Raw genomic sequence first — 25,682 nt, forward strand, 5'->3', positions numbered from 1 at the left:
AGAAGTCAGAGCACGCTTTATGGTTCTGTTAGCAGTCTGCACTGTAAATCACAGTCATGTCATAGCGAGTGGTGGTGAAATAGCAGCAGACAACACCACACTGCCACTGTCAGCAGCTTGAATGCCAAAGCACATTCATGTGGTTGCATTGTTTATTTTGTTATCTGGCTCACACAAGTAATGCGATTAAGAGAACAAATATAAAACATCATTAGCTTAGAGAGGCCCAAAATGCTCATTCAGGCAGCCACCGTCGAGTTTGACGTGCCCCATAGTGAAACTAGTCTGAGCACGCTTTATGGCTCCGTTAGCAGTCTGCACTGAAAATTGAAGTGTTGTCATAGCCAATTTTCAATTTATTAATCTGACTCGAGCAAGTAATGCGAATGCAACCACAATTATTAATGTGATTAACTTTGCTAGCATTTTTTTGTCATATTTACGTACCGGAAAAAAGTTGAACGTGTTTTAGTGAGTCACTTTGTTCATTACAAGCCGTAGGCAAAGTGACGGACAGATTCAAACAGTGATATTGGGGAATAAATGGTGAAAGTTGCAAAAGCTCTCACAGCACTGCTTCGCTGGACTCCATTCACTAGAAAACTGCATTTGTAATAATGAAAGCGTCATGACAGGAAATGATACCACACTGCACAATGTTATATATGTGTACCACTACATGTGACGGGCAGCAAAACCATCTGTTTATAAAGACTGAATGCAACAACATAGCAAGGTGCTGTTTCACAATATGGCACCTTTTCATGTGCACTTCTGGTAAGCTACCGTATGCACTGATGCATAAACACATTAACAGGGGAAAGAGACGAAGTAACTGTGGAAGCCACGTGATGCTTTTAACATTTTGTATCTGTCAATGTTTCTGTTGTAACAGCTGATAGAACTTTCTTTGGTGCAAGTTGATTAATCACGTTGCAGCAACAGCACAAGAAGCAAGGTCAGAATAGTAGGAGAAAACAAAGCAAGGTGGCAGACTGAGGAGGCAAGGTAGACAAGAGAGAATAGCTTTAATGACATCAAAGAGACCAGCCCGGCTATTCACAGGACTTGGTGCTTTGAATGAGACGAGTTAATGGAATTGTCGAAAGTCGTGGCTGCAGCATGCTTACAAGAACAAATGCAAAAATAAAAGGATAGAAATAGAAACAAATACATACACGCACGGAAGAACTCACATATTCACACACATGAACACAAACGCGAAAACTAAGATCTAAAATACAAAAAAGGGCAAAATAACAAATATACACAAACACACAAGAAAACACGCACACACATTTAACGCAGACACGAGTAGAACTATTAGGAGTCAGTTCACAAGCAGCTGTGCCTACTTTGTCGTACTTCTTTTTAATGTACATATTGGCTCTGTTGCCTTCACTGTCATGGGAATTTTTTAGTAGCGACATATCACGACAAATCGCAAAGCTGTGTTGTCGGAAAGCAAGTCGAGCGCTGACAGCACAACTTATGCGCGATTGTGTCACAGCAGGCTTTCTACAGCTGGCGCGTGCAGTGAGCGAAGAGTTCTAAGCCACACAGCGACGCGAATTCATGCCAAGCTCCCTTGCAACGGCACCAGTGTATCAGTCATAATTTTAAATTAGCATTCAGGCTGACATTAAGGAAACAAACACTGCTTCCAAACGCCTGACCGTTAACAATCCAATGGCATTCACTCAAGCTGCGCGTGTTAGTCACTGATTGTTAGCATTGGTGGAAAGCAATCAATCGACGGTGCTACACAACACTCGAACGACGCCGCTAGACGCTCGGCTATCTTATCACACTGCTGCCAACGATCGGTCGTTTGCACGCTGAGCTGGCAGCAACGAATCTTTGCGTTGGAGGTTGCTTTCACAAATCTTTTCTGTTTAGAAACTCGCAGGTTGGTTTCATCCGCGCACGCTTCTCATTTATCCTGATAATGGTTTTGCTCCATCACTTCACCACGTCCGACGAGAAACGCAGGGGCACAGTACACAAACACACCCGCCGCTCACAGTAGGTACCAGACTTTGGCGAACTCTCCTCGTCGTAACTTCACTTAGGAGCAAAACAAAACACCACGGAACAAACACGTACGATGTTTGTTTGCAGCGGTATGCCGCCGCGGGATCTTGTTTCCACACGAAGCGCAGGGCAGCGCCACCGATGTTCGCTGCAATCTTTCTTCGCCGGCTCAAGGCTCAGAACAAACGCACGCGGCACAAATTGTGCATCGTAAGCTCACAATAATATTTCCGGCATGACAGACCACCACAAACAATTCGAATTCACTCTGACGAAGGGAGACGCACAGAGCTGACGCGACTCGGCCCAGTTCGAAGCGAGGGCGGCCATGTTAGGCATGTTCTCCGTCGGCGGGGACACCGGCCGTCCGGCTCATGACGTCACCTAAAGTGCGCGCCTATTGGTGCCGGCTCGTGTCCATCCGCCTTTGAGGGACAAATGCCGCTGTCTTCTAAAGTTGTATCCGACTATAGTATACAATAAGTCAAAAGGCGTCGCTACAAAATCGCGGCCCTGAAGCTCTTGGAACGAACGCTGATGACTGTGCGAACATAAAATGCCACTTGCAAAAATTTAACGTTGAGCGCTATTGACCCTATTCCCGGCGCTCCCGTGAGCACTGCCATGTTTGATCACGTGAGTGACGCATCCATTGCTTGCCTCAGCTGCCTCCGTGTTTACATGCAAGCGCGTGGCGCCGGTTCGTTGCAGCTCACCTCCGTTTCAACGCATATCGTAGACGGTGACTGTGTGGACGACACGAAGCTTTAAAAAAAATTAAATTATGGGGTTTTACGTGCCAAAACCAGTTCTGATTATGAGGCACGCCGTAGTGGGGGACTCCGGAAATTTGGACCACCTGGGGTTCTTTAACGTGCACCTAAATCTAAGTACACGGGTGTTTTCGCATTTCGCCCCCATCGAAATACGGCCGCCGTGGTCGGGATTCGATCCCGCGACCTCGTGCTCAGCAGCCCAACACCATAGCCACTGAGCAACCACGGCGGGTGACACGAAGCTTTGGCCACAGCTTTAGAGAATATGTAAGTGCTTTCAGGGCTCATTACGCCTTGTCCATATGGCGCGAGCAGCGTATTGCGTGCTTGTACTAAAAGTGGGTCTAGAAATGTATTCCAAGCTTTCCAAACTTTCGGCTTATGAATTAAATCATGATCAATGTGCTCTTCCTTCTTTATTTAGAAAACATGTTGAAGCAGGGGCTTGTCATGTTTCTGACTCAGTGAAGCTCCTCGGTTCCTCGGTACGGCCACTATCTGATTGTTTATTTACAGCCTAATCGCTCGCGGCTGTGCTCTGCTGGGATAGATATGTTCTTGCTGCGCACAAAGCTTGGAATGCAAATGTTCTGTACTTTGTGGTATATTGTAGTGGTATATTGACGTATTATCGCTAGTCCCTTGCTTACTCTGTTGACCATAACGAAACGTTCGTGTCTTGTCGGTGTAGTCGCGGTCACTCATGCTTCGGCATATTGATTCAAGTGAGTGTTCATTCAAGTATTATTGATACGTTGGCGATAGGGTGGGCGTAAGTTTGCGCGCGAGTAGGGGTGAATGTGTGTAGAAAACAGGCGAGAAACTTACTATGCCAGTAAGTGGCGCTACTTCCTTTTGTAAAGAGTGGTACTCACTCTAAAGTGCCGACGTTCCGGAGTTCTTTCTTTGGAGATTAGCTATGCCGCGCTGGTGGATGAATTATATTTTGTTATCTTCGAGGAAAGGCGTGCATCGTGAAGGGGCGGTAACACAGGCAGTGCTTATGTAGCAGTGGCGACAAAGGTTGATTCCGTTCCTTATACAGTGCTTATATTCGCATTCTTTATACACGAATCCCTATTTTTGCAGCTAACTACAGCGCACGTCTTCGCTTTGTCGTTACACATTTTGCAGCATGAATTGGGCACAGTGCATTAGCGAACACCCAGTTGCATTTCCGACACCTGATCGCACAGTAGCCGGGCAGAACCAGTAATGGTTTCGTATTCGTGCGCACGGCAACTCATAGCGCGCCGCCGAAAGCGCCATCTCGTTTCTCTGGAGTAAACTGCTCCGCGAAAAGCCCCAGTAGAGGCACCCATGTTCGGTAATGTAATAACCGTGCCTTGATAAACATATTCACGCTTCTGCGAAAGTTATCACCGATATGTGTTCCAATGGGGCATTAGTAACTGGCATGAGTGATATTGTGTCTGAATTTCAAGTCTCCGATTGGGTGGCCTTCAGCGATGTTTCTGAGGACCAGAATACCAAGCCTCTGCAGTACTTTGCGTCTATAAGAACTCCTCCAAGTGACGAAGCCTGTTTTGTCAACAGCGGTCCCTTTACTCAACAGGAGCAGAGGCTGTCATTAAGCAGTTGCCCATGTCAAAAACTCCCGGTCCTGATGGCATTTCAAGAGGCTTTTTCTTAAAGTCCATTCTTACGCCTGTCTACTGTAGATATATTGAAACAGTTTTCAATTTCAGAATTTACCACATTCTTTCACAAAAAGCCACACTGTTAATACCTAAAAGTACTGAAAGAGAAAAACTGCGTTCTGTTGAGGGTTATAGGCCGATTACAATGTCAAACGTTGACTGCAAAATTTTTGTGAAGATTTTGTCAAGTTGTTGGCAGGTAGCGAATTAAATTCTTATTGGTCCTCATTAAACAAGCGGTATAAAAGGCCGTTCCACACAAAGTAATATACACGTCGCTCGTAACGTTCTTGAGTACTGTTCCACTTCTTATGAACAACTTGCAATGCTTCCAATTGACCTCGCAAAAGTATTTGATCAGGTCCGACATTCATTTTTATTTTCTCTTTAGGACACGACAATGTTGATTCCACAGTGCTTAAATGCGTCCGACTTTCTAACAGTCATTGAACATCAGCCTTCCTTGTCAATGGTAGCCTCTAAAATCCCATCCGCATCCGTTCTTGCGTAAAACAAGGATGTCCCATGTCCCGCTCCTCTTCGATTTTACTTAGAACCACTCTGTTTGGTCATTCTGAACTGCAGCAGTATTCATGGTTTTTATATACTGGGCGATGATGTAACAGTGCTAGCATACGCTGATGATATCGCATTCTACTACAAAGACAAGCCCAGCATCGACAAACTCTTTCTATGAAAGAGGAGTTTGGCACTGCCTCTGGCACGCAAATGAATAGCTCTAAGAGCTCCGGCCGATGGCTCGGATCTTGGACCGTTACAACGTCACGTTATGCTGAAATTGAATGGTCTTGTGTGCTACTTAAATATCTAGGAGTTCCACTGCATACCTGCAAGTTAAGTGCACACTACTCGGGAGAGCGCGTTCCAGAACTCCAGCACTACACAATTACCTTTGTCCCGCACCGTCTTTCAATATTTGGAAGAGCACAAGCTTCCAGCATGTTTCTGGCAACCTAAGTTCTCTGTCTTTCAGGTTCACTGGGCAAGGCTTTACATTCAACGTTTTCACAGGATTCTTCTCAACATATATATATATATATATATATATATATATATATGGTCGTCCAGTTTTGAACCTATGAGACGCGATAACATTTTTCGATCAGTGAGTGCTGGAGGGTTAGTATTGGTGCATTTATATGTGTGAAAGTTAGTTTTGTTGTTTCTCGTTTTTTTCGGGATAGCTCTCATGCGATATTACGAGCCTTCCTGCAGGTTAACCTGGTTCATGTCCTGCCAGAATTAGCGGTGTCTTCGAATTTAATTTGAAGACCTTCTTTATGCGGGTTATGCTTCAGGTTTAATTTTATATTGCTTCTCTGACGGTTTTATAACGTAAGCTGTTATGGGCTCATTCCAATAGCCGTTTCTGGTTGCGATGATGCCGCCGCCGCCGCCCCGTAGCATCTATCGCGGCAAACGCGAAAAAAAGTACCAGCTCTCCGCCGGGATCGAACGCAGGCCCGCTGCGCGGGAGTCGGATACTTTACCACTGAGCCACGCAAGCGCTTGCTCGCAGGCAACGAAAAATTCCTTTTATACGCATCCTGCGCCTCTGTGCCGGCGCGCTTAGGCAGGCGCGCAGGCGCAGACGACCCGAGGCTCCGCCAGTATGGTGGCGCCATCTAGTTAACGTGCCTGCAACCGCCGCGTGCGACGAGATGCGATTCACACGAGGCGCGCAATCAACGATATCCCAATGTTAGATGTGCGCCACGTATTCTGGGTACCTCTTCGGTACACGTTATGGCGTCACCTCGCAAGGTACGAACCGCTACTGAAGAAGCGAATCGTAGAGCTACGTGCGTGGCTACAACCAGGCATCATAGGGCTCAGCAGACTGCTGTGCAGAGAGCATTGCAACCGTAGCTCGCCGTCGCTGGGCGGACAGTTCAGATCGTTCTCGTCAAAATCGAAGCGAAGACACTTTGCCGCGAAGACCTTGTTGTGCGTGGTGCCGAAATTGGAGCTACTCTTGCGCCGCTCAACCAGCTTACGCTGTGACTGTGCTGCGTGCGTCGCGCAGGCCTGTGACTTTTTTCTAAAGGTTATTTGTTTACGGTGTCACGAAAAACCTTTAAAAACACTTAATATCGAGGTTGTTCCCACCACCGTTTTGTCGATCAATATGCACCAGATTACCAGGACATGATGTACTTGCAAGAGTGCGCGAAATGCCAGTTCCCCCTTCTACAAAAAGTCTTTTTTACTCATTACACACTGAAACCTAGTCAGAACAGGGCTTCGGAGAAGGAATATTTTAGTTTCGTCAAATAACTGTCGCTTTTGTAATGTTCCAGAAACTATTGAACACTGTTTTAATGATTGTAAAGATGTCATTTAACAGCGAAGCTGCAGTAGCGCACCCAGGATCTCTGCCAGGGGGGGGGGGGGGGGGGGGGTGACAGTTTGCCGATACCATCTAAACAGCACTAATTTCGATTTCTTCACGGGAAATTGTCAAAAAATGCGCTTTTTGCGAGTGTGCAGACGATTGCGCGTCGTACATCTTAGTTGCAGTACTCAAATGCGTAAGGAAAGAAAAGGGGTTAAACAAAAGGTGGGGTTAAGTCGGCCTCAGGCGGGGGGGGGGGGGTTACAACCCCCGAATCCCCCCCCCCGTCTGTGCGCCACTGCGAAGCTGTTAGCTTCTCGCTGGTCGACTTTTTCGTGTCCGCGTCCGTTAGTGAAAATGTGGACCGATCCCGGCGGCAGTGTAGGGTAGGAGCAGCGGCTCGTGTCCCCGTAAGGCAGAGACTTTCAAGCACTCGGCGAAGTGAAGCGAAAAGTGCATACATCGTTTGGAATCATGCATACAACATACAGAACAGCATTCGGTTAAATAAAGAACAAGCACAAAACAAACATCACAACCGTATCAATTAATCATAAGGCGCTCCGGATAACAATGCGAAGCACGTCGCGCTCCCCGCATATGTTTCCAGTAAAGATTACTGTTGTGCAAGGTGCCGTGGCGACGGCAGCTTGCGATGTGGGGAGTGACGTCTAGTCTTTCATGTATAAAAGAACAAGCCTAGCAAATGATTTCATTGTTGTTATAGCACCGCTACGGGTACGCAACGCATAGTGAGGGTTCCCGATCAGCAGCGTGAATACGAGGAGCGGCAAAGGGAGAAGAAACGCAATACGACCAGCGGTGCGTGCTGCCCAAATTACAATTATGCCATCGCTATAAATTACAATTGTTGCGATTACTCCAAAACAATAAAGCATTGCGTACTGGTGGTCTTCAACAGCTTCACTGGACGTCCACTTTGGCATGACCGGGATGGTTAGCCGATGTTTTTTTTTTTTTTCTGGGATGCTCTCCATTGAAATTTCCCCAAATACGCCTTTTGATCGAACTACTCACAGAATCCGATATCTTCTTGTTCCGTGGGATGACGTACTATTCGATATGTTTTTACTGATAGGCCTGCATAGCCTATAGAAAACTCGTATGCAAAAACGATATCGTCAAGATTGTCTTTCTCTCAAATGATTACGCACCTAAAAGACATTTACGATCAAAATGAATGTCAGCCGGATTGGTATTTAGCTTTTTTCAAGTTTTTGTTGTGATCGAAGGTGTTGGTTTTTGTGCCGCACGGGCCGATTTTTTCAGGCCGGGCCCGGCCCGGGCCCGTTTTTACGTTGGGCGGCCCGCCCAAGCCCGATCAAAACATTTATGGCGAGACCCGGGCCCGGCCCGGGCCCGGAAATAATCTACGTTACCCGCCCGGCCCGGCCCGCCACCCCTTTACCTTAGGCCCGAGCCCGGCCCGAGCCCGACTCGAAACCGGCCTGAACCCGGCCCGAGACCGAAAAATAATGTTTTTCAGAGTTGAGACGCCCGAGAATAACTCTCTGCACGATACATGCACACCACCAGAAAGCCCTAGCCCGGCCCGGGCCCGCGTCAAAAAACCCGAGCCCGGCCCGGGCCCGGGTCAAAAAGCACACGCCGTGCCCGAGCCCGGCCCGAGCCCGTGAAAAAACTGTTCTACCCGGCCCGGCCCGGCGCGTGCGCCGGGCCGGGCCCGGGCTTTTGGGTAAGCCCGAGCCCGTGCAGTGCTCTAGTATGTACTGCTTGTTGACCTGTCATTGGTTATGACCACCTGGCCGCTCGTAATGTTGTAAATAGTTCCTATACATACATCATTTCGTTCATTGTACTAAATACCACGTAAAAAACGTGGGCGTTCAGCCCAGTGGGTAAGACACTTGGCTTCTGAGCGTGGCGGCGCAGGTTCGAAACTGAGCACCGGCAATGCTCGAATTTTTTCTTTCGCATTTATTCTGGTTTTCTTTGTGGAGTCCATCGTGTTACGCGTGACGGATGGACAGATTTCTTGGGTCAGCCGCCTAAGAATGCTTACGCATTAATGCACATCAGACGTCTGAACCACTATTTCACACTGACAAATACCCATTCTGCATGATTGGCCAAGAATGGGAAGACTTGCACATAGCCACTGGCGCATATCCGGAGCACTATATATAAATGGGTTCTGGCCACCACCTGGTCACATTGTTGCGAAGAATTGTGGTGGAATGAAAACATTCAGCAGAACTTATCTCACGATGAGTCTCGACAGTAATTAATGCGAATAGCGTTCGAGCAATGTAGGGACAGGTCCTATTCCTGGAGTGACATTGATTAACCACTTGTAGCGGTAATTCTCAGACTTTCGTTGCTTCCGCTATACGCCGCATGCCATGATTTCGTCCCACTCTGCTGTGGTGCTCGCCTGCCAAGGTCACACGTGGGCATGCATGCTGGCATTACAACGACTGTATGACGCCAACGCAGTGAAGATGAATGACGAAGAAGGAACGATATCGATGGGATGTCAAAAGCAGTACAACTACAACGGTATGACGATAACGACCACGTGAGGACAGGAAGATGGAAACGACTGTATGACGACGATAGTATGACGTCGACTAGTTAAAGAAGCTGGAATGACGACGATGACATGAGAACGGAGGCATAAATCACTATTGAATGGTGACAGCATGATTACGAAAGAGTGAAGAACAAGGAACGATGTCAATGGATCTAAGATGGTTGTACGACGGCGACGGCCTGATGACGACAGCATGACGAGAGTTAGATCACGAAGGTGGAATGACGAAATTGAACGATAAGATATAAAGAACATATATGAAATATAAAGCATCGCTTTAAAAATACCACGGTGGCGGCGGCGCCTCCGGCCGTGAGAATCATCTCGAACCACGCATTCCGATCCCCGCCAGGCCCTCAGCGTGGCGCGTCACTGAAATAGTTGAATTTCTCAAAATAAAATGCGCCAGAAAATTTGGGAAGTACGACGCAGCCGTTTGAGGTCTGTCTTAGTAGCAGCGACGCGGCCCACCTGGTTCCTTGCAACACCCTCAAAAAAAGAACCAGGAAGCTCGCCTTCGTGCATAGCGTTTGCCGCCAGCCTTTCCAGGAAAACATTACGGTTAGATAACCTACAGTTGACGGGAAGCGTGAGAAGCTGTCAGGAATCTTTGAATGTTATTGCGTTCCACCCTTAAACAGGAAGCTTAAGCGTCCTCCAATTTTTCACTGCCCATCGGTATACCTCTCGTTGGTCGTAAAATTTCGTGGCGTAAACACAAAGCGCCATATCGCATACCAGCTTCGCCCAGTTGGGGGAGAGAGAGCTGAGAGAGAGTTAAAGCAGAGTATAAAAATAGCATCGCGCAGCATAGCGGATGAGAGGTGGAGCGGACGAGTGAAGCCATGTGGTAGTGGGGAGCGTAGAGCTGCTGCTGACGCCGATCGCGTTTCCCCGCGTTCGCGCCGAACGCGTCTGGTGTCCGTAATTGCAGCAAGCGCCTCCTCTATTTTTGTAGCGTTAGCTACACTGGCCTAGCCAAGCCCGTTTCGCGCGGCACATCAAGAGCCGTGCTGCGCATGCGCAAGGATCAGTGATGTCACACGGCTTGCGCACCGGAGCCACCGGAGCCGGCACCTCTCGCGCACTCCGCCGCCGCCGCGCGCGACTCACCGCCGCTGGTCTGCGCATTCCAGAGGAGTGACGTCGTAGCCGTGGTAGACGCACTGGCGCCGGCGCGCGCTTGCTGTGCAGTCGCCGTCTGACACTGCGCTGGAGCCGCTGCGCTTCTGACTGGCGTTTGCCAGTGTGGTATAGCCATGGAGAAGGAGAGCGCAAATGCTGCTCAACAGCGCAGAAGAACGGAGAAGCTTGACTCATCGGATCCCGAAGTAGTTGCCTGGCAATTAGCGGTTGAGCGTAGGAGACAACCAGGAAAGCTAAGAATAATCAGCTGAACCTTTGCTAACGCTACGTATATCCTGGCATAGCCGAGCTAAGCCACTGCAACTTTTTTTTTCAATGTCAGCCAGATCAACACAATCTAAGGGGTGTTGGCCAGATGCGGCCGATTCAACGGTTCATCACCCTCTCCGATTACCCTTTCGTACTCTCTCCCGTCGGCGCTAACGCTTTGCAGTCCTGGGGGAGAGTACCCTCTGGGTGTCACCTCACGACGGAAGTCGGAGGAAGTAATCATGACAGACGCGTGAAGAAAAAAAGTTGTCGCAGTTTCACCTGAAAAGCGAAGCATCAATTGCGATAGCAAATTTGTAGAGAGCTATACGGAGTAATGATAGTAGCTTTATCAGGTGTATAACCTTGGACATGCAGCAGCACCGGCAACACGCAGAACTGTTGTCGATGCCGTCGGCGTTTTGCCCGCGCTCGCACAAAATGTGTACGGCATTGGTGACTGTTGCCGGAGCCTCTGATATAAATAGCCACTTGGTGCCGCAGCTAAACGTCGCCTCCCTTCCCTCCCCCTCCCCCCCCCTCCCTGCCACGGCCTTTCGCGCGTCCGAAGAAGGCGCGTTTGTTCTACATATATGGTGATTGTAAAGGAGAAAAGAGACGCCTACTTCTGCAGCCCTTAAGGGAGCACGGCGCAGAACGCGCGTTTTTCTCTTCGCCCTGCGTTCACTCCCCGTGAAAGCGCGCGTCCCTCGCGCCCTTTCACTCGCACATACAGCGTTCGGCGCGCGGCGACGATTTCATCTCCACTGACGTCATACGGAACCTCACGGCAACGGCGACGGCGACGGCCGCGACGACGGCGACGCCGACGGCAGAAATCTGCTTTGGAGTGTCCATATAATTCCTATCGCAATAAAATAGAGAAGGCGCTGCTGCAGCCGATGCCTCTGGCCGTGGCTCGGCAGGTTTCGACCAGACAAATGGACACTAGTTGCTTACGAAAGACTGAAGCAAGAGCTAGGGAAGCTGAAACCAAGCGTGGCAGAAGAGAACATCCTGAGTTTAGAACATCCTGAGGCTTGTGAACGGGGCCGGATGAATTCGGCGCGATACTACGCAGTACATCGCGAAGAAATCCTGAGCGCCAGGAAACTAAGTGTGTGGTTCGACACTACTTTACTGGGTTTACCCCAGCTCCGCTGGTCTCTGATATTTGCGGTAGCAGAGCCCCACATAATTTTTACAGCAAACCTGTATACCTCTCGGTGGTCATGAAATTTCGTGGCATAAACACAAAACGCCAGGTTAACAATTCAAGGCAAACGGCATATCTTTCCTTGCAATAGAGCCTAAAGCATATACAAATATATATATATATATATATATATATATATATATATATATATATATATATATATATATATAGCAGAATGTGCAGAAAGAAAATCGAGTCCGAGAATTAGGTCGTGGGGGCAATGAGCAAGCACGGTGAAGAGGACAGGGGTGTGGCGGCCGGCGATGCTGACACGTGCCGTACACATGCCGACGATAGGGACAGTACCGCCATCCGCCACGCGGACGACGCGTGCCGACGCTGGGGTGAGGAGCTTTCTGAGTCGTCGTCGGAAGGCAGCATCATAATTGAAATATGGGCCCCTGTTCGATCAGTGCACTGACAGGATGGCCGTTGACGTCAACGTCAAGAAGGTTCTGGTTCGTAGGCAAAGTGAGCAGAGGATTTGAGGGCAGGGTCGACAACGCAGCTTCACCTCCAGAAGCTGCAGTGTCTAGTTTTCCGGCGGCATCCGGGAGGCGATAGGCGGCGACGAAAATCGACGGGGTTGGGGCGAACGAGACTGGTGGCGTCGAGGTGAGGGCGAGCGGCTGTAGCGGAGGTTCCGAGCAGGGGCATCAGCGACAGTGGGTTCATGGCGGGAGGCATAGGGAACAGAAGGTCCGAAGCTGCGGGGATAAGCGGTGGCGTATGTCCGAGGAGGAGGTGGCCATCGGTTGCGGCAGTGACGAGCGACGTGGCCGATGCGACAGCAGTGGAAGCAGATCGGCCTGTCATCAGGGGTACGCCATTAAGACGCGTTGCGGCGAGATGTGGGAGAAAGGGACTGCCGAGGGCGAGGAGGGCCACTAGAGAACTGGGGAACGCTAGGTTGAGACGTTGAACACACGGAGTTCAGACCCATGTTTACAAATTCCTGTCTGACGACGGCCTGAATCATCGCAATCGTGGTAGTTGGCGGATCAGGAGGCGTCGTGGAGAAAGCTGAGGAACAGGCAGCCTCGAGCTCGCGACGAACAATACGGGTTACGTCGTCACAGGTGGTGGCCTGACGCGGTCGACCCTCACATGTCGACGTAGCAGCAGTGTTGGGTAGCCGCGTGATGTGGGGTGTGATACGGCGGCTCTTAGCGTGTTCAAGGCGACGGCATTCTTTTATGATGGCGTCGACAGTCGAGACGTTGCCGAAAACAAGCAAATTGAAAGCGTCGTCGGCAATGCCTTTTAGCACATGGGCCACTTTATCTGCTTCGGACATATTATCGTCAGCTTTGCGGCATAGAGCCAAGACGTCGAGGATGTATGAAACATACGGCTCTGTAGAGGTCTGCACACGAGACGCAAGAGCCTTCGTCGCGGCAACCTTGCGCCCAAGAGGGTCGCCGAACAGTTCCCGAAGCTGTTCTTTGAAAGTGTCCCAACTGGTGAACTCGTCGTCATGCGTTTGGTGCCACACGCGTGGGGTGCCGCCGAGATAAAAGATGACATTGGCGAGCATAATCGTTGGGTCCCACCTGTTATTAGCACTGGCGTGTTCATAGAGCTTGATCCACTCGTCAACATCCTGTCCCTCCAGGCCAGGGAACACACCAGGGTCACGATGTTGGGCAACCGTGACGATAGGCGTAGTCGGGCGAGCCGAAGCCGTTGCAGAGGCGGTCTCGTCACCGGGGGGGCGTGGTGACAAGCTCGATGTACCGACCACTTCGGAGTTCCGTGGTGAGGACGGGGATCGCTAACCTCCACCAGAATGTTACGTGTGGGAGGACACAGACGAAAGAGGCTATTTACAGGCTATTTACACAAAAACCAGACAGCCAGGCCGACAGTCGCTCGCACCAAGAGCACAGACACACTTCGTCGTCTTTCGCGCGGCGGCTCGTCTCTTCAACATCTTTCGATGCTATCGTAACAATATACATATATATATATATATATATATATAACTACTTAGTGACGGCACCACGCTTTCATATATAAAAGGAAGACCCGTCTAGGAACTCATTCAGTTCATTCTAAGACTACCATGGCCATGGGTAGACCACGGAAATTAAAAACACCAGAAGAACAGCATGAATACAATGCTCAACCGTGTGTGGTGCTTGATACAGCTTCGCTGGGCATTCACGTTCACTGGGCGGGATGGCGGCCATTTTATTGCGATAGCAATTATATGGACACTCAAAAGCAGATTTCTGCCATCGGCGTCGCCGTCGTCGTCGCCGTCGCCGTGAGGTTCCGTATGACGTCAATGGAGATGAAATCGTTGCCGCGCGCCGAACGCTGTATGTGCGAGTGAAAGGCCGGGAGGGGCGCGCGCTTTCACGGGGAGTGAACGCACGGCGGAGAACAAACGCGCGTTCTGCGCCGTGCTCGCTTAAGGGTTGCAGAAGTAGGCGTCTCTTTCCTCCTTTACAATCACCATATATGTAGAGCAAACGCGCCTTCTTGTGACGCGCGAGAGGCCGTGGGGGAGGGGGGGGAGGGAAGGGAGGCGACGTTTAGCTGCGGCACCAAGTGCCTATTTATATCAGAGGCTCCGGCAACAGTCACCAACGCCGCACGCATTTTGAGCGAACGCGGGCAAAACGCCGACGTCGTCGACAACAGTTCTGCGTGTTGCCAGTGCTGCTGCATGTCCAAGTTTATACAGCTGATAAAGCTAATATCATTACTCCGTATAGCTCTCTACAAATTTGCTATCGCAATTGATGCTTCGCCTTTCAGGTGAAACTGCGACAACATTTTTTTAGGAGGGCTGTATGCTTTAGCGATACCTGTAAGTCGGCATGTATGTACAGGTTTCCCGTAATCAATAATTATTGTATTACGCAAAAGAGTAGTTCATTCACCGACGCAACATTCTCGGTCCTGTAGCCTTACTTGGGCGCCTATGAGTGAAGAAATCGACGACAGAATATTGTCAACCAACGGGCAACAACCTGCGCCAAACCCCGGTAAGGCAAAGAAAACTACGCAGTTCACAGGGGCGCCATTTTGGGCGACTTGGTGGTTTACAACGTTGTCATGAATCAGCGCAACACCTAAACAGTAAAGAAAACAAGACCGAAGATCTCGAAACACAAATTTCTTACTCCTATTTCGCTAAGATGTGGCTAGTAGCGCTTATATTCAGCCGAGAGTTCTGATATCGGCGTGCGCGTACGCAACATGTCTCATGCTGGTTTGCCGAATAACCGCAACCCAGGATGTGTGCAGTGCATAAGTCTTATTTTTGATTTTCATAGGTGGGGGATGGAGCCCGGTTTCGCCGGAGTCTCCAATCCCCCGCTACCAAAAATTAAGTGCCCCACTGACCCTAATTTAGGGCAGTGGCGAGAGTCAGCACGAGGCCTCTTCTCTGGGTGCGCCCTGCATGATCAGCGTCAACCCGACACAAGGTACGTATGCTGGCATGTTGAACACGGCCAGCACCCCATCCGGTGCAGCCCTTTCATTGGCCCGGCCAGGAGGAGTCATCCTGGACAGATACCACAGGACAACGTGGAGCGGCGGAGCAACACGAGGCCCTCGATGACTTAGTGCGCAACAGCGCGCACAGAAGTGTTAGTTCGTCGACACACTTTTTGTTCGTCCTTGTCCGCTCGCGCGTAAAAGGAACCCAGATTGTTCTTACTTCCGTGGCGAGAAAACGAGAACCATTTTTAAAACGTGCTTTCAGAGGTGCGCGTGCATCGAGAAAGACGAAGTTGTAGGTTGGCTGTTCTGTTTTCTCCTTGTGAAATAGCGCAAAAGACCGCGGGGGTTCGGCCACGAAATGGGCGTCGTAACTGAAAAGGCATAAAACTCAGTCGCCAATTTAAAAGCTTATTGTTTTATTATTTGCAATTTTGGGGGACCAGCTAAGAATAGGGCGATATTAGTCACGAGTGCGGCCTATAGGGGTGCTGCGAGCGTCGCTCGCGTGACGTCAGGGCCAGGACTCATGCGTGTCGTCTGCTAGAGCCTGAACGGCATATGCGTGCCTCCCACATTGTTTCCGTTTGTTCGCTCTAGTTCCCTGTGCTAATACACTCCTGACCATCTGGTCAAACAACCTTTACAGCGAAGCTGTATACCTCTCGTTGGTCGGCAAATTTCGTGGCATAAACACAAAACTCCATACCCCATGCCAGCTGTGCGATAGAGCTTGGGGGAGAGAGAGCTGAGAGAGAGCGAAAGCAGAGTATAAAAAAAAATGTGGTTGATCCCTCTTATATAGGAATCGGTATAGAACACGAAAGTGAAACGTGTCTTCACAGAAGTAGTGTAATGTTTATTGCACATTGATATATAATGTCTATTGGTGTTTTGTGGCTAAAGCGCCCTTAGGCGTTGATGCACCCACGCTGACGCCTGGTGGCACGTCTCCTCCATCACGACTACCAACGTCGATGACCATGAGCAACCGTCGTGCATATGGAAGCTGCACTACGCTGCACACGCTAGCACAACGCGAAAGACGAAGCACGTAACTGACACACTAATACAACGCGCAAGACAAAGCACGTAACTGAATCGTCACCGAGTCAAATCAGCGCGTACAGCGCGTCGTAATTGCAGCCTCCGCGATCAACTTCAGAAACATTTTCAGAGCTAATTGCGGAGGCCACGCTCCGCTGTGCTGAGTACGGTGAACGCCACCTAGGTGGCGTTGGTAGTGCTTCTTGATGCCAGCGTCCCTTCGAATGCTGGCATCGAGGCGTCGTAGTGCTGAGACCACCGAAGCGTTCACTGTCGGTGCGCGTTAGTGTCATAATGCAGTACTTCTCTTTTCTGCTCGTAGGCGGCGGCACCGCCCCGAGCAAGAGCGCGGGTACACGGAGGAGTGTTAGATATATAAGGCGCGTCTGTGTAGCTCTCTGCAAATGCGTTTGTGGCGCAATGGGTTAAACGCTCGGCGATCTATCGTCGCGGACCGAGAGGTCGTGGGTTCGATTTCCAAATTTTGCATGTTTGTGGAACTTTTTCTTCTGGTTTCTTTCTTTGTATTATGTTCGTGTACATTGTAAGCTGACGTATTTCCGTGACGGAAATACGTCAGTGAAGTCTTGGTGGACCCCGGCATAAAACACTTTCGTGTTAAAATAGCATCGCGCAAAATAGGCACCCTGCAATGCAGTTTGAAGAACAGGCCGCGCCATCGGCGGCCCCAGCAAGAAGCTTGAAGGCGTTCGGCGCGCGGGCCTTTCTTTGCTGCCATTGCTTAGCGCGGGCATAGCGTGGTCTTTTTGAGCTTTTGTCTTTCGCGTCCAAAATACCTAATTAAAGGGAAACTGAGACATCCACCCAAACGTAGCAATTTGCTACAATGGAAACCCAACTGGGTTCCTCGAAAGAAAGCCTCGCAGTTGAAGAAAAATTCGGCCTGGTCCGGGACTCGAACCCGGGACCACCGCCTTTCCGAGGCAGCCGCTCTACCATCTGAGCTAACCAGGCGGCTAGCAGATGGCAGAGGTCAGATGGTAGAGCGGCTCAGATGGTAAGGCGGTGGTCCCGGGTTCGAGTCCCGGACCAGGACGAATTTTTCTTCAACTGCGAGGCTTTCTTTCGAGGAACCCGGTTGGGTTTCCATTGTAGCAATTCCTACATTTGGGTGGATGTCTCAGTTTCCCTTTAATTACTTATCTCCACCTAGCGGATTTCCGCTGAACTATTACGTCGTCCAAAATACCTGCGCCTGTTTTCTGTAGTTTAAGATCCGATGGGGTCATCAGAACCGTGTGGTCGCACCCTTGTGAAGAAGAAAAGTGGGCGCAGGTACTGCTCTGTGAAAGACTGCCACAGTCGCGAAGGGACGCCAGGCGTGAGGCTGTACAGTTTTTCGTCGAAGCCTTGGGAGAAGTCACAAAGGCAAAAATGGATTATCGCCGTGCGACGAGTCAAGTAAGTGAATTCCTATTTGTAAACAGAAATCGCTGCACGTTACCAAAGCAGCCAAGGACAAGGTTCATTTTTCAGTTAGCAGCAATCGGGTAACAGTGAACGGGTAGTTTTTACGAGGCGGTCGCGTAATGTCACAGTTTATTGTTTGATCAATATTTCACGGTTTGTAGGTTGATAATATTCTGGCATATTTTTGGTTTAAAATTGCGGAAATCGTTCTGACGAAATAAAGGACATGCAATACGATATTTGGCACTAGTTTGCGACGCACTGTGCTCTCCCGTCTTGTGGCATTTGTTTTTTGAGAATGGCGATGAAACTACTCGTAGCCGTGTTCATCGCAAGGAATGAGAAACTTCATGTTCACCGGAAGCCGTCCTCCGTTATGGTCGTGTTTTATTTTGTTTCGATGTTACACAATCTTCGCGGCGTTGTCGTGGTTGACGCCGGTGGACAAGAAACGCCAAAGGTCCTGTGCTGTCATGAGCGTTTCCTGTCCGCTGACCACTTTGCGCTGTTCATTAATGCTATTTATTCCTGGAATAAGGGACCCTACCACCTCGACTGCTAAGTCACTGCTTCAAATAAAAGTTTATTTATTCATTCATTCATGTTCTATTAGTGCATGATCTACTGTATATTAAAAATGACAAAAATTTGTTGCGGCACTCAAGCAGGGGAGAAAACAGTGTGTATGAAGTGTGTGAGGTTAGTAATACTTAGACAAATAATTTTAAAGTGCAGCGTGTTGTCCTGCTGTTTTAATCATGAACCATTCATTGATTGACACTGCTACACCTGTTGCATCAGATGGATGGTAATTACTCATGTTTTACTCATTTCAGTTTTGAGGACTCCTCTAGCTGGCAGCCTAATCGAGATTCGAGGGTGTGTTCCAAACATTTTGTGAATGGCGAGAAAAGCACAATTGAAAGCCACCCAGGTTATGTACCAACAATATTCCCGACCGTGTACAAGAAGAGGTCCACTTCATCTACTGCTCAGCTGGCTAGATTTAATAGCTAAGCTTCTCTCTTGTTTGCATCAAAAGCTGGGACTCTTCAATATGTTACATCTTTTCCCATTTAGCTTCACCATAACGCGGTTCTCTCTACAAATAAATGTGAATGCATGCATGTAGATGTGCCCAAAACAAAGTCCATGTGTGTTTACAAGAAGCAGTGACATTCAAGCTTCTGTTAAACGTGCAGGTGGAAGCAGCGGCACTCTGGGTCATCTGCATCACCGGCTACTCCTGTATCAGCTGATTCCCCTGGACCAGCTTCTCCCTACACAGCTGAGACAGGAACCATTGGTACCAGCAGCCTTGCCACAGTTGATCTAGCAACTACTGCAGACCTGTTGTACGAGCGGAGCTCGACAGAGGGCTTGGATCTACTGTCTACTGTCGCAGCTGCGCTTTGCACTGCAGTAAAATCCGTGGTAAGCTCCTGAAAACTTCGGAAACTGAAGTTGAATGCCTGAAATTGTACAGCTAAATATGTTCTTCGCTCTTATACCATGCTCAGTTACGCCTCCCTGTGTAGCATAGGCAGCAAGTTAGCAGTGTTGTACTCTTATTGCTCGTTCCCTTCTCATTTTTTCAGTGCAGCACGTGATGCACAATATGTGACAGCATTTTTCTGGAGCGGCTAGTTTGAAATGTTTGTTTGTCATCGATAAAGTTCTGTGTTATGACTGATGAAAATGAGGTTGCCACTGTAACCCAACGTGGATGTATTTATTGATTCTTACTGCAATTTTACGCAGGAAACACAAACTGAAGAAACAAGCCTCTCAAGCAAGAATTTCTCGGTGTTCATGTGCTTCATTAATGAGTCCGGGACATCAACTCAAGTGACACATCTTGAGACATGCGACAACAGTGTGCAACACAAGCCAGAGGTCAGTAGCAGGCATAGTGGCTCTGACCACAGAACCAGCTACTTCTCCGGCTATGACAGCATCGCTAAATCTGCAAATGCATTGCAAGACCTGTGCAGTGTCAGCAAAGAAGTGGTTGCAATGCTTCTGAGCATGCTTCCACCTTCATCAGAGCGAAAATGTGATGTCACTGCTGAGAATAGGCTTCTTTTGTTTCTTTTGAAGTTAAAGCTTGGAATCAGCTACTCATCACTGGCTATTCTCTTCTCGGTAAGCGAAACGTCAGCATCAAGGCATTTCAAGAGTGTTCTCAAGACGCTCGCTGTGGCAACTAAACAATGGATTTTTCGCCCCCCATCAAGAGTGATTCAGGCCACGATGCCAGACAGTGTTAAGGTGCATTATCCTGGCTGCACTATGATTATTGACTGCACAGAAATACGTACAGAGCAGCCACCAACTGTGCAACAAGAACGAGTCTTGTACTCAAATTACAAAGGCGCATATACGCTGAAGTTTTTAGTGGCTGTAACACCAGGAGTAATTATTTGTTTTTGTTCAAAAGCCTATGGTGGTAGACTGTCTGATGCCCGCATTACAGTTGATTCTGGTTTCCTCGATCTTGTTCAACCTGGAAATACAGTTCTTGCCGATAAGGGATTTCCAGGCATCCAGACAGTTTTAGGAAACCAGAATGCTGTTCTTGTTAAGCCTCCATTTCCCCATGCCTCTCAGTTTACGCCAGAGGAGGTTAGGGACACTTACAATATCGCTCAAGTGCGAATACATGTCGAACAAATGATTCAGAGGATTAAAATATACAATGTCTTGAACAACAAAGTACCAACTGAGCTTATCCCATGCATGACGGATGTCTTTCATGTGTGGCTGTGTGCTAGCTAACCTCCAGCTCCCAATAATTAAGCGCAAAGAACAGCAACAGTCATTTGTCGTGTCTGCATCATGAACAATCGACTTCATTGGTCTCACTCTGGATTACACAAAACGAAATGAACGGTTGATGGGGGAGGATCAGTGCGCTAGCCACCATTTCGATAATAGGACTTGTTTTCGTCTGGGCTGGCCGGGGGTTCCGACAAGTGCTCTTGGCGAAACATTAGCTAGTGGACTGAGGCCTTCATAGCTTTCTTATTTTGCTCTGTGTTGCCAAGGGTCTCATCTGCCATAGATACTCACTTTGCATTATTTGTTCGAGCATTGAGTATTAGCATTTTATTGTTTCGAAATTGGACGTGGTCTTTGAGAAACACCGTAATGGTGGGCTCCGGATTAGTTCTTATTTCATTGCGGTTCTTTATAGTGCACTGATATCGCAGAGCACACAGGCGTTGACCAATTTTTGCACACTGTTGGTGCCGTTTCCATGCAGCTTAGGTCATCTATGATGTTCCATTAACAAACTTCTGTCTCGTGCTGCATTGTGTCACTTACTTGAACTTGAAATAGGTGAGCCGAGCATGTTCTGGAGCGTTGCAAATAGATGTGTGATGCTGTACAGTGGAAAAAGAGCCTGTTTTTGTTTTTTGTGTGTATGAAGTTAAGGGACTGGGTTGAGCTGTTTGATGTAGAGAAGAAAAAAAAGGTTCTGTACTGGGAACATTTGTGAGTTATGCGTAGTCACCTGCCTTTACTTGTCATTGCATTTTGTGTACATGTGAATTACTCTTATGTTTCCCACTTTTATATTATGCAATCCTGTTTTGCATGATATTTTTGGTATTTGATGTCATTGCCATTAGGCACTTATGTTTGAAGTCTGTCGTATCGCCTCCGACTGTGATTGCATTTCAACCTGCTTTGGATGCGCTAGTTTTAGTTCAGAATAATAACTGTTCCAGCAAGCAGCAGCTTATTGTTTATCTTCATCATCATCAACCAATTTTTATGTCCACTGCAGGACGAAGGCCCTGTGACCTACAGTTACCCCTGTTTTGCGCTAGCTGATTCCAACTTGTACCTGCAAATTTCCCTGACTTCATCAAGAAATTTGTTTAGCTTAATATTTGCGAAAAGCATGCCCTTCTAGTGTAGCTTCTCAAATGCTGCACGAAATTGCAAACTTATGTTCCTAGTGTGACTGCTTTCAGTGTTATGTACACATGAAGCATCAGAACTAGTGAACAAATGACATGTTAACTCTTAATTTTTTTCTAAGATTGTCAATTTCATATACCACTATGTACCTTTAGGATATAGGCATTTTCTTCGGTTGTGCAATAAAAGTGAGAAACGTGAAATGCTTTTTTCATTATGTTTTGCGCACAAAGTATAGTAGTACAAACAAATCTCAGTGAGCACATGCGTTATTTCGCTACAGCTGCAGCAGGCAGAAGGTAAGTGAAATAAAATCTCTCAAGGGCTGGGATGCTCTCGTCAAGAAAGGTATCATCCCTGCTGACTTCAATAATGACATTTTGCCTGCTGGCATATACAAGAAATAGCATTTTTGTAGATTCAACAAGTACAGTAATATCTGTACTTGATGAAATATCTGTGCGTCGTCTTCAGTCTTCGGTTGCTGCCTGTTCCCTGGATGTAGTCTAGCATGCTCTCTCCCGAGCTGTCGAACCTGTCTGCTTCTTTACACTTGTGGGAACACTTGATTTCCAAAAGGCATGTTTCCTCAGACAGGCAGAACATTCCATCAGGACTGCCACACAGCCAAGGCTGATCCGAGTGTATGAGCAAACCCATCTGAAAAAGTTACAATTACCTCACTGCCAGGCACTACAAGCACTCATTGATTGTCGTAGCTTGTCACAGGCATCCATAATTACCAATGATGCTAGTCTGTACAGTATCCCCTCCACAGTTTAGTGCAAGTTTCATCATATTAAAACATCTGTCCCCATGTTGAACTTCATGCCGCCCAAAAGCGTTGTGCTTTATTTTTTTTTTTTTTTTGCTTTGAAGGCTCTGTCTCTCTCAAGTGTTCATTGTAGAGCACTGAACACCAGACTAACGTTTGACCCCACCTCCACAACTTCAACACCTAGTTGACGCTCAAACTCCGTTCGAGCCAGGGGTTCTGTACGGAGTCCTGTAGTCGAAGAAATAAAAAATAGCTTTAAACTTGGCATTGTACAATTAGAATACACATCACTAAAACAAGAACCATTCGACAACCATGTGCAAGTACATGTACATGGTTTCTGTTCTGTGATTGTTTTTAAGTACTGTGTATTCCACTAGAAAAACCTTGTACTTTATACACAGCATAAGCCGTGGCCTCTGTAGAAAATGGCCTTGAGTTCAGGATGGCCCTGGCAACCTCCTCAGGGCTCCGTCGGGCATGGAGTATTGTGTGGCTAGTGGTACTGCTTATGCGAAGCTTCTTTGCTTTGTGCCACCTAAATTAGAGTTAACATACCCAATATCAGAAGAATGAAGAGTACATGTAAAGAGCAATAATGTCCTCTGTCACTGATGTTTCATAGCTTAGACAGCTTGACTGGCCCATGGTGGCCACACATAGGTCTGACAGTGACTCACAGACAATATTTGTCTGATAAAACTCCTTCTGCTCTTGCGTCATGAGTTGTACGTAATCATTTGCTGCTACACTTAGCTTCGGGTAGGTGCCTGATATCTGCAGCACATGCAAGGCCTTGCAAGGTGCTGGAAGCAGCTGGATAATTTTTTCGAGCTGTAAAACCCGCCTGGATTCTTGTTCTGCTTCAATGCTGATTAAGTCTGCCTCACTCCTCGCCATCTCTTGCAGTGCTTCCGTAAATGGACGATACAATGCCCGGGAAGTGCTTCAATGCATAAAATGGGGACAGCTCTGCAGGCTGTTTGTTTCCTACAAAGGGGCTCTTGTAGCCTGGGAGCAAGAATGACAAAATTCATTGCATATTAAGCAATAGCTAATCAGTGTGCTTAGCACCAAACCACATAAAAAAGTGACAGCTATGAAGGTGATATCCAGAGAAAAGATGCATTAACAGAGCACTATAGTGGTAAGGATGACATGAGATAACAGATGTTTCATGCAATCAGTGCTGTAGTCATAATTAGCAGCACACGTACTATAAGGTACGTTAACAGCGTAAGGCCACCAGAGGGGACAGAAGAGAGAACAGAGCGCTGACGTACGTATTATGCGCATACTATGCAACAGCAATACAACCAAATGCATCGTACTTCCAAACAATTCTTCAGTGCTGGCCTTATCATTTAGCTGCGGCTTCCCTCGTGGCTTTCCCCATGCCTGTGGTGCACTTGATGCAGGACGCATGATCAAATTCATTCAAATAGAAAGCAACTGCAGCACAGTGCTTGCAGTTACCCAGGCTGCCGTAGCGGCACGTGCATTTGCCACTTTCGATTGTGCGGGGCTCAGTCGTCAGCTGCGAATCGGAATCAGAAGAACAGGCAGCTGAATCATAATGCGAGACCAAATAAAAACAAAGAAAAGTGAAGTCGGGGCCGTAACAAGCATTGAACGCCGGAAACAGTCGGCTAATGCATTTCTCGAGCCTTGTTATATCGCACATGCACAAAAGCATACTTAGGCGACATCGTTTTGTTTACTTACTTTGAGGTCCACTTGGTATACGTGCTTCCTTTGCTCCGACAGACATTTTGCAGAAATCTCAGACCCGTCAACCTCCCGGACACCGAACACATGGTTATTGTCCAGCAAGCGGCGTCCTTTCCGCAGTAGCGATGGCCGAAAATACTCGTCGAGGCCGTGGACCGGCTTGAAACCGCAATGCAGAACCCGCGACATCGCGGGTAACTTGCGTCTCTCTCCGGGTGCTGCCGAGTGAAAACGTTCGCGAGCAAATGCAGTTGCGGTGCAACGTTGATAACAGTTCAAATGTCGCAAGCACAGTCGGAAGCAACCACGGAAAGTAGGGCTCGAAGGGCGCTGACACACGGTGGCAAAGTTTCGTTTCCCGGTGGAGCGCCTGCGTGATTGGGGACGCCTCCGTTGGTGGCGCGGATAGCAGCGCGCTGGTGGCGCCGCCCGACGATTGTAGGTTCCCTATAGGAGGAAGTGGGGTAGGGTGGAGTGTTTTGTGCGCCGATCGTGCAACACATTTCCATAAAGCGTGGGAGAGGGTGAGTCTTCTACTGACAAGAGGTGCTTTTGCCATGGCGTCCGCTCTGTTGGCTAATCTGCGGTAATGGTAGTGTTTCTCTGTGAGGTCTGTAGTCATGAAGCGTGAGCGTGTATGTAAGATGCGTGCGTGGGTGTGGTGTTGACTTTTTTCTGTTCTCTGTCTGTGAATACACGACAACATATCCCAGTCTTTCATCCTGTTGGCCGCCTGATCAGGTAGCGCACGCTAGTTGTCTTGTGGTCCAGAAATTCGAATGCAGGGAAGCGTGGCTGTCGAACATTGCTGGAGGATGTGCCACGCCAGGCCCGTATGCCCGACATGCCACTTGCGCGTAGTTGATGCGCCTCAGCTCAAGCTTACCTCCTACACGCACTGTGTTGCCTGCACATGTGCCTTGTCAGTGGTGCCACTTCAATTGTCACCGGGATCATATGGCGTTGGGCTACCGTTTGTAGTGGTAAAAGGGTGTTTTAATTTCAATATCTTACTTTCTCGAGGAGGGATGTGCAGGCTTATGTGTTTTGCGGGCTCACTTGGTGAACTAAGGTTGTAGCTTACAAATTCACTCACCTTTCTCCGCTCTCATCAACCACATAGGTGAGGCTGAAAAAGATTTTCAAAAACATTTGCGTGTTACACATCTCTGCCCATTCAAATTCATCTATCACAACACACTGTAGCACAATTATCCTCCTTAACGCATGACTGTCACTACTTTTTTTTTTCTTGTGCAAATGTTTGTACAGTGTCACAGGATCCTGTGGTGGTGT

The 25,682-nt window shown here is 48.3% G+C and overlaps 1 protein-coding gene and 2 non-coding genes across 3 annotated transcripts; 1 reads left to right on the forward strand and 2 right to left on the reverse strand.

Moving 5' to 3' along the window:
• Positions 1–15,301: 15,301 nt before the first annotated feature.
• Positions 15,302–15,461, reverse strand: LOC119435355 (U1 spliceosomal RNA). The gene has a single exon (XR_005188819.1). It is a non-coding gene; the product is annotated as a U1 spliceosomal RNA (small nuclear RNA).
• LOC119435354 (uncharacterized) lies at positions 15,308–21,806 on the forward strand. The gene is given in 4 exon segments (XM_037702246.2): positions 15,308–15,453; positions 19,150–19,381; positions 19,709–20,710; positions 20,712–21,806. Coding segments are annotated over 4 exon segments (1,458 nt in total). The 3' UTR covers positions 20,790–21,806.
• Positions 17,418–17,491, reverse strand: Trnas-gga (transfer RNA serine (anticodon GGA)). The gene has a single exon. It is a non-coding gene; the product is annotated as a tRNA-Ser (tRNA).
• Positions 21,807–25,682: the final 3,876 nt, after the last annotated feature.

Source organism: Dermacentor silvarum, unplaced genomic scaffold (genome assembly GCF_013339745.2).
Source record: "Dermacentor silvarum isolate Dsil-2018 unplaced genomic scaffold, BIME_Dsil_1.4 Seq642, whole genome shotgun sequence".
Lineage (NCBI taxonomy): Eukaryota > Metazoa > Arthropoda > Arachnida > Ixodida > Ixodidae > Dermacentor > Dermacentor silvarum.